Source organism: Egretta garzetta, unplaced genomic scaffold (genome assembly GCF_000687185.1).
Source record: "Egretta garzetta isolate BGI_Z169 unplaced genomic scaffold, ASM68718v1 scaffold361, whole genome shotgun sequence".
NCBI lineage: Eukaryota > Metazoa > Chordata > Aves > Pelecaniformes > Ardeidae > Egretta > Egretta garzetta.
The window spans coordinates 1,347,234-1,357,354 of record NW_009258688.1 but is presented as its reverse complement, the minus strand read 5'-3'; the positions used below and the strand labels follow the sequence as shown (position 1 = coordinate 1,357,354).

Sequence of the window (10,121 nt, the reverse complement as noted above, 5' to 3'; positions counted from 1 at the left end):
CCAGACATGGCTTTTGAAAATATTACACAAGTACCCTTACAACATTCCTTCTACATAGTCTGTGACTGGCAAGCAAGGCATTTACCACTGCATCTCTTTAAAAGACCACTGAGCCAAGTAATGTTCCCAGAGCCTATCATCTTCATCTTATAATTTGATTGCAGTAACATATTCAATCTTTTTTTGGAGACATTCATGAATCCATTATGAAATTCCAAGCATTAATACTTCATAGCAAAAAAAAAAAAAAAAAAAACCCCAACCAAAACAAACCCTGTTAAGTCAAGGGAGAGATAAAAAGTCAAAATAGACAATACTGAGAGTCCCACCTCCTGAATGTGTGACACAATGGCAGCTTGGGTTTCAATATCCAGTTGTTTTATTCTCTCAATAAACTCTTCTTTTCTTTCACACTGTTAAAAGAAAGCACACTTTTAAAGCAGTACTACATATCCTAAAACTTACTGCACCATTTCTCATCTAAATTAAAAAAAAATATTCCCACATTGCTAACGACAAAATGTTCGAGATCTACACTTTGTCACACTAGGAGGTATAACACCTCATTGCTCCATATGGAACATGAACTGAATTATGCATTAAATTACTTAAACTTTTTACAGTCAGTACAATAAAGGCCAAGTTAAATGGCAGGTTTTGCTCCTTAAAAACAAGTTCAACCCGCAATGAGATCAAGAGGTGGGGCAACAGCCAGAAGAAATCATCACAGCTTCATTAATGGAGCCGCACAAACATAAACCTAGATTTACATTGCACCATTTAACCTGTCTGCTTTGCTGCTTGCGTTTTGCTCTGTTTTGGCAATGAAAAAGAGATGCATCACTTTAGATACTATTCACATCAATGCATCATGTTGCTTATTGGATTACATCAGCATGTGCTTTAGATAAAAAATGGCATTGGGAAACATTCTGGATAAAAATGAGTGACATTTCAGACAAACAGATTTTAGTAAATCTTTCACTTAAGGCTTGAAAAGAGGCAGACATCTGCTATCTGTATATTGGTGGTTGTACACCAACAACATTATTGACTTCTTATGACAACTCTGCACTGCAAAGGAGTTAAGAATTACTTATATTTTTATTTTCTTTTAAAACTCATTTACAGTGTCCTTTTGGGGCCTGGTTCTGCATCTCAGCCATTCCCTTCGCTGGGAAGAACCTCAGACCCGTAAACGGGGACTGAGGATGCACCGCAGCTTGCCAAATCAGACCTTTATTCTTTGTGCTGCAATGCAACGCTGATACAGTTCAGAGCAGCCGTACGTAGACAGCTTCACCCTGACATAATTGACTTGACATAGCCGAGCAGGGTAAGTGTCCTAAGGCATGACAAAAACACCAGACAGACCTACAAACAAGGTCAATTATAAGCAAAGGCTAGCCCGCAATGCATCTATTGTTTACCGCCACAGAGGTTTGGTGGGCAGAACACTGATTTCTTTATCTGGTAACTGTCGCGCGTTTCTGGGGAGTTTCCCACGTACATTGCCTGTCTATTTATTTTAACAAATGCCACATAAAAGTCCCCACATGAATATACAAAGTATCTATTCATTTCAGATTTTCTAAACGTAATATTCAATCAAAAGATTATGCAAATAAAAATCAGGATTCATTAAACAAATGTTTATAGACTGTTAGCATATCTATTTGTTTGGCATTAATATGTACTGGTCCACTCCATATTTTAGAATAGTAAGAAAATAAACCACCAACAACCTTTGTATCAAGAACACTGTTCAAAGCCTCTCTCTTCCCACTTTGATAACAAAGTGGACTACTTAGTTGCAAGAGCATGTATCCTATGGCTGATTAAGCGCTGGCGACAAATTGAGGCTACTGCTGTCACAAAGTGCGCTTCCTCTCCTCTGCATTTCTGTCATTCACCTATCGCGTCTTCTCACAATTTCAGCTCACAAGCTGTCTCGAGCTGGAGATTTGTTCATACAGCACAGATCTTTGGGTGGATTTTCTCAGTCCAGAAAAAAAAAAAACCAGATTAAAAAAACCTCTTATTTTTCAAGCCTTTAATGAATGTTCACCTGCACAGCACATCCCAGAACCAACAGCAGCAGCTTCTTGATTTCATCCATACTTTTACCTAGAGAGGAAAAAAAGGTATCAGTGTATCTGTACAACAAATTAAGAACTTGCAAGGGATCCTCTCCAAAATCATAGAATCATAGAATCACTTTGGTTGGAAAAGACCTTTAAGATCATCGAGTCCAACCTTTAATCTAACCCTGCCATCCCACCACTAAACCATGTCCCTAAGCACCTCATCTATCCTCCTTTTAAATACCTCCAGGGATGAGGACTCGACCTCTGCCTGAAAGAGAAATAAGGCCTTTGAACAAGTGTCTGAACAACATATACGTGCCCATTATAAGGTCACCATACTTTCCATGTAACAAATACAGTTCTTATGGATAAGTTTAAAATCCAAATCCATCAAGACTTTTTCCCCCCGCGATGTGCTATCCTCACCTGTATTTTCTGAGGCTTTTCTGATCAATGCAGGAAAAAAAGCCCAACAAAATCCTTTAAATAGTTCAATGCATATGCCCAATGCTTGTCCCATGTTCTGTGATTAACAAGGGTGCAAAAAAGCCCACCAAATCACCACTTCTTCCCCCCTCCAAAAAAACCCCACCCAAACAAACCAAAAACCTCCCTGGGCGAAGGAAGGTTACTCTCAAAGAAAGAACCTGTCCTAAATTCTGTCTGTAAAATAGTTGCCACTCAAACTTCCCAAAGCTGAATGCTATTCTGTGCACATAAATTCTCTCCGAGAGTTTGTTTTAGCAAATAAATTCTGCCTCTGTTCTGCATCAAAGCCTGTTCACACTTTGAAGCGCTAACTCCATGTGCTAAGAGGGATAAAAGATGAGTGATGTAGAAGGGAGAACGTGCAGCTAACCATATGCTCGGGGAGCCGACGCACGCGGGTTGTCACTGCAGGGAATCCTGCTGCGACCAACAGCCCTGCCTGCCGCCTCCCAAGGTTAGGAGGAGAAAGCTGCACAAGAGGAACTGGCATGGCTTGGAGCCAACTCCAGATCTGGTTTCAACAAAATTAACATGGGGATCGTTGGGTGGTAAAGAAAATTACGTATATCAAAGATAGACAGAGGGAGACGGAAGGCAAAGAGCTTCAACAAGGAAATAAAAAAAAAAATCATTATGAGTTAGGCTCAAGAAAAGCCTATCCTCATCCACACTGGAAGAAGAGGAGAGAGAAACAGGCCACATACAGTTTTCTCTCATCCCTATGTATCTGCATGCTTCCTGACACAGAGCGTATAACTGAGATAAATGCTTTCATTTTATACTCTGCTTTACTTGGGTGTTCAATTGCTACTATCACTAGATAGACAGATTAATCATTTCTGAGTGCAACTGGGCTCCTCCACCAACACCAGGCCCTTGTAAGGCTGCGCTGGCAGAAAGTTGGAGGCATGTGCAGGATCCAAGGCTGGGGAACTGGAGTTGAACTGGCTCATCAATTAAGCTGCCGCAGCCCCTCAGATGCACAAAGGCACACTGACCTAAATTACCACGGGAGTTACTGCCATTCCGAGAACCTTGCAAGCCAGTGTGGCCACGTACAGGCAGCTTAGGAAAGAACTTGTTTTCTGATTTCCTGATTTTAGGGCACACAAATGCCCTAAACTAGTCTTTAGTTAAACAATTTTTCGACAGCTTTTAGGAATGTTGATCTTTAAAACATTTCAAGAATGCCCTGCAGAAATTATTAATATATTATACTGTACAAATCAACACTAGAATTCTCAATATCAAAGTCCCACATTATTAATTGTTAAGACTTTGCAAGCAGGAATTCTTCTCTTCTGCAGAGACAGACATATTTAGGACATCCTAGTTCACACTTCACCCTGTGAATACAGTACTGTTTATTTCCCTGTAGAATATTTAAAAACTGTTTTTGAAAGATGTACAATCATTCTTATTCTTCTCCCCATATGTAGCAGCATACACGGCTTGCTCTTTTCTGAAAAATTACTATTTAATATACAAGTAATATTTCAGTCTGTTAAAGTCTGATTGTTCTATATGATTCTGAATAACACAGCCTTAAATGTAGACAGCATCACAAAAAAAACCCAAAACCCTTGGCAACAACAAAAAAAAGATCTGTTACTTCATGAACAGTTCCTTTGAGGGCACTACTAGCCCAAGGAGATATGTAGTTTGGTCAGAAGACATTTTTTCACGAAACTGAGTTCTCACTAGAGTTTCAGCTTTTAAGAGTTTCAGCACTGAGTTTCATTCTGCATCAGATTCAGAGCAGATCAAGACCAGGGATTAAATGTAGAGCATGCCTTTGGGACACGAGAGCAAGTGACTCAAGAGTGTGTGTCTCATTCTCCCAAACTTACTCAGGGCAGAACACCTTCTCCATGACAGGCTGAAGGAGTAGCCACCAGGCTGCTTGCTCTGGATCATACCAGGCAAGTGCTCTAACCCTTGCATGCTTTGGGCACCTCCACCTGTTGACCATAAATTCCAATCCGTGCACCACAGCATCACAGCTATCCTGAGGGTGAGCCTAGTGGCTTGACATCACTCATTTTAGAAAACATCAGGGTTACTTTCCAACAACGAGAGCATCTATACCATCCTAAAGACATGCGAGCTACTTGAGCCATTCAAACCACAGTCTACCTCTGCACCAAAGGCTTTGCTATTCTCTCTCTGAGATAACAGATGGGCATTGGTGATGCTGCACGGCCCTGTGAGGTGAAATGCCTTCAGCTATTACTGCACAGTAACTAAACGAGGTCAACCCTTTTATCACACCAGGGACTGACCTTGCCTGGAAATACCACTGCAAGACCTTCTCCCCACTCAGGTTCCCATCAGGAACGGAAGCAGACATGGCAAGCCCCTTTGGCAGGGAAGGCCAAGCCTGAGTTTATGGAAAGGAGTGAGAAATTAAAAGACTCAAGGTAATCATGAGATTATTAGAGTTTGCTACTCTTTTAAAGATAACATTTGGTAGTCTGCTCTCCCCACTGGCAGCTGTCACAGAAAACTTTGCTGTCAGGATTTTTCCAAGATTTCTTCAATAATAAATTACTTTATGCTTGCAGACATACTATGTACGTGCAATGAAACTGGGATTGTACTACTACCCACTAGAAACACTTAAGTTGAAAGGTCATCTTGGCAGATCTACTCTGCCAGCCACACAAGTGTTTCAAAAGATCATGTGCGACTGTTATAAAGAGTTCAGTTCCTTGGGCTTTCATTCAGAAGTTGTTTCCTATTGGGTAGAGACAATCTGTTGGCATTAAGGCACTCGAAGATCACTTGCACTCAAGTTAAGTTTGAGTAACATTTTAAAGCCTCATAGAATAACATTCTTTACAGGAGGTATTTAGAAGAAATAGGGTATGAGTATGAAAACAACCTCTCTACCAATCTAAAGTGCTTTTGAGAGAGTTTTCAATTAAACCTCAGAATGAGCCAGGAAGGGATTAATTACCCCCCTCCCCTTACATCTCACCCACAGGAGAGCCGAGATAGCACACACTTAAGTGGAGTGCCCAAGGTTACTAAGCGAATCAGAAGCACATCTAGGATTATTACACAGTGCAGCAGCTAAATTCCACACTCAGGACAGTGCATTTGTCCTGTAATGCACACTGAACTAAAGCAAGAGATCTTTATCCCCAGCTCAGTCATGCCTCCTGAACAGCAACTGATTCTGCAGTGTTTTTCTAAAGGCTTGATATGTGCTAATCTAATAAGGCGGTATGCAGGTTTCCCTACCTTGGCTCATTGGGATGACACAAGTCCTTCCCAGACAGCTGGGAAGAAAGTCTGCTGGGTCCATCCAAGCTTATTAGTTGACCTTACCAAGACACTGCCCTCCTACAACCTAGGATGCAAACACTTAGGTCTGGGGCAGCTCCTGGCAGACAGGTACCCACAAGCCGAAATGAATGGACAGGATTCAAACTAGCACTTGAACAGAAAGCTGCTAGTTCAAAAAAAAAAAAAAAAAAAACCACCACCAAAACAAAACAAAAACAACTCCCCCCAAAACCAAAACCAACCCCACCAAACGTCTTTTCTTTTACACCTTTTTGAAGGCAGCTGCTCTCAGGCCACATGTTTGTGTCTGCAAGGGAGCCAGCCACCTGGGGGATTTGCAGAATGACCATCTGCTCCCAACCTCGAGAGAGGGCCAGAGGGTTTTCTGGAAAATAAAGGGACGGAAAGCCCAAGCACCACCTGTGCATCCCGGGAGCCTCCCTGTGCCAGAGCCAGGAGACGCCTCTGCTCTCACAGGGGACAGAGGGTGGGAAACAGATGGCAGGACTCAGGGAGAAGGCGGGCAGAGGGATTAGGAGGCACAACAACAAAAAAAAGGAGGATCAAGGTACAGAGATAATACAGATGATGAAAAAAAATGGGGGGTAGAAAGATGTCAGAGAAAAACAAAACAAGACAGCCCAAGCACATGAAATCTTGAGCTTGTGATGCTTCTTTCTCCACGTTTCTACTTTGACGCTCCTCCAGCAGAGGAGAGAGAGCACCAGCACGTGTAGTGTGACACGCGGCAGCCGGCGGATGTGCAGAGAAAGCGGGAAGGGGTGAAACACACAAGTGACATTTTCCCCAGCTGTAGCAACACCCTGAGTGAGAAAAGCTTGAATGCTAAATTTACACTATTGAGGCAGTATTTTGTTAATAACTTTATATTTTATGAACCTTTAGGCCTCTGGAGTATTGTGAAACAAAATGAGGAAGGAAAACAGACATGAAAAAATACCCCAGTGAGAATAGACCTCTTCTGTGATTTTATGAAGAACAGTTTCTATAGACACTTATTAGCAGGGACTTCAGGCTCTCTCATTCACAAACTTAACATGTAATTTGAAAAGTGGATCTAAATAGCAAAGTTTTTTTAAGAGACTACTTCAGGCAAATGAAACCTCATTTCTATTCTTGGTCTGAAAAAAGTTAAAATCCTCACCGCCACCCCCGGAATTAACTACAACTGTTTCGAAGGATTAATTGCCATCAGTTTCCAAGTTCACTCACTAGCTGCATTAAACTCAGCATGTCTAGAACTAAGAAATTAAACACCTCTAAATAGAGATTCGGGACCAGTACTGTATACTGATATTCCTTGTGTGGGCACAGGAATGAGTGGCCATTTACATAGAGCATGCTAAAACCAGAGGTAATTATAAAAGGTGATTACAGAGATGTGTATAGACAATAAATATGATGAATGATTCTCATATTGAGCACAGGAGGATTTGTGGTGCAGTAATGAATTGAGAAAAGCTGTTCAGCAAGAAAAAACACGGAGGAAAATAAAAACAGAAAGGAAACTTAATGGTAGTAGCTGTCTACCGTACAGTGCAGTGAAAAGAATAAATCCTACAATATCAGCTGCATCATTCTGCAAGTCACATTCCTGGGAAAACTTTCTAAATCCTTTAATTAAGCTTTCAAGTTTCTTTTCAGCTCCCTACATTCTAGAAAACAGTCAAAGCCTTCATCTTTTTTCAACTTTTATGCCCATGGCCAAATGAATTGAAGTAGGCAAAGTTGCCATGGCCTGGAATCAGAGGACATGAAAGCAAGGAAAACTTCTAAACCCAGCAGACATGTGCCATCTCCCATGCAAAAAACCCAACTGCTACTGCATTTTTAGTGGTGGCAGCTCTGTTTTTCCAATAGTCTCATGTTCAAAGCAGAGCTGCAGAAGCCCTCAGTAGTCCCAACTGTTGAGTGCCAAATGGGAGCAAAATAGCAAGAACAGCATTCTCAGCTTTAGAGCTGTTCAGTTTATGTTTTAATACATGTGACACCACTTTTGGCTGTGTTTTAGAAAGAAAAAGCAGAATTTGCAGATAGCACTGGTGAACAGACAGCTCTGAAAAACATGCATAGCAAAATATCATGTGGGCTTGTTACAAGGCGTAAGTTACTGAAGTTGTTACACAGTGAATCACATTGAATGATCTAACAGCTCTCTCGTCTTGGACCTATGGAGTCAATACAAATCATTAGGAGCCTCTCCAGCTTGAACAGTACAAAGCAACACTGTATTTGTTCAAGGAATGCAATTGTAGATCAGTCTGGTCAAGAGGGACCTTTCATTCACAAAACTTACCTAGAGGGCGGGGAAGGCAAAACTGGGATTTCATCACTGCCTCTCAGATCCACTCCAGCCCTGCAGACCACCTGCACCTCAGTCTCCAGCTCCCAGTGCTCCCCACATTGCCCAGCCCTGTCTCTGCAGAGGCCCCCTCCAGGACTCTCCTCCTCCCCTCTCAGTCTCTGTCCTGGACTGGATCACTGACACAGAGAAAGGGGTTTTCCTCCTCTATCATTCTTGCCACTTTTACACACCCCTCAAATAACCATCTCCATCACCTTCTTGTCCCCATACATGCTGTCACCCCCAGCCTCCTCGCTCCTCTGGCAGCTTTCCCTGGGGCTTCTCTGTATTCATGCCAGAAGCACCACTTCCCATGCTGATGACTGCTTCGTCTTCTTGTCTCTATTCAATCTGCAGCCCTCCTTTAGCGCTCTCACCGACAGAGAATGTCTCATTTCACTCTTTTTTTCCCCTCCAAGGTGCCCCTGCCTTCTTCTTGCTCCTCTGTGCAAGACACCCAGTAACAAAGACATCAACCTGACAGTCACTGGCCATTGCTCACCACAGCCTATGCCTTCATTCAGCTTCTGTGTTGGTTTTACTAACTTCTCAGCCTTCTCCTCCCTGTTCCCTCTTCCTGAGCTTCCCATCAGCCCTCAGCCAGGTTCCTCTTCCCGAAGGAAGTTCTAGTTCTCCACTTCTCCAACCGTTTCTTCAGCACATCTTACCAGTGGTCATCTACCTACAGGTAAGATTAAGATGAGCTTCTCTTGAAACACTGTCCCTCAGACACTCTCCTCCTTGAGTACATTCTTTGGAGCAAGTACATCTCCAGTCTTTCTTTTTTCACCACCTTCCCCCATACTGTCTAAGGTTCTCAAAACCATTATATAATATGGCTAAACAAGAACTTCATATTTTTTATACAAACATACCCCAATTTTAGTCATCCAGAAGTTACATTTTTGCATTCTTTATCCTATCTTCCCATGCTCTGAATAATGCCAATAAGTCAGCAATGGATAAAATAAATTTTAAAAGACCACATTAAAAAAACCAGACAAAACCAAACCATCGTATTTTAAAAGATGTCACAAACTGAAGCAAAATTTCTGCTTTTAATTAAAGGAGCTGGAAGGTAGGAACACATGGATGACCAACAACTTTCCTATAATACATCAGGTACTTTCTTCAAAGAAAGCTAGATGTAAGGTGCTGACAAAAAGCAGCAGGTCAATGATGGGAAATTATAGCTAAATACAGGACAGCTTTCAAGTGTGCAGCTTCCCCAGGAACCAACACTGGGGCATTATGAGTCTCCTGCCAGCTGTCGCTCAGGAATAGCCATAAGAAGGCAGCCAGCCTTTCCCATTGACGTTTAGCCAGCAGAGACACTGCCTTGTTGGCCCAGACATCTCTATTCACTAGCATTCTCGGTGCTAGCAGCCCAGGCTCTGCCCGTTGCCCATATGACTGAGAAAAGCAACAGCTCTTGCATTTCTATGTATTTCTTTACCCACAACAGTAGCCTGTCCAGGAGAATTCAGACTGGCATTGCAGATTTTAATCTGCTTGCTGGAGAAGTGGATGCCTTACCCTCAGCTTGATTTTACTACAGAAGCACCAAAACTGTGAGTTGCGATGATCAAACATCTCTACGTTAATGGTCTTTTCCAATATAAATCCTTTTTTGTACATACACACACTACTGCTGCTAAGGGCAGCAAAACAAAATCTTCTGCCAAGCTTTCTGCCATTTGTTTGTTCTGGAGACGCTGATTACCGTGTCATTCCCCATCACTGCTGACAGGGTTCATCCAGTTTTCCTTCTTTGGTAAAAACAAATACATTATCCTTGGTACTGGCATGGGGCTAAGGCAGAGATAGAACGGGTGTGCAAAAAAAAAAAAAAGTAAAAACAACACAAAAAAAACCTTTAATTTCAAAAA

At 42.0% G+C, this 10,121-nt stretch overlaps 1 protein-coding gene across 1 annotated transcript in view; it reads right to left on the bottom strand.

Moving 5' to 3' along the window:
* The window catches only part of CCDC88C (coiled-coil domain containing 88C), an 89,151-nt gene that overhangs the window by 48,213 nt on the left and 30,817 nt on the right, over window positions 1–10,121 (bottom strand). The window contains 2 exon segments of the mRNA XM_035888724.1: window positions 330–413; window positions 2,069–2,127. Of these exon segments, the coding sequence (XP_035744617.1) occupies window positions 330–413; window positions 2,069–2,127 (143 nt within the window).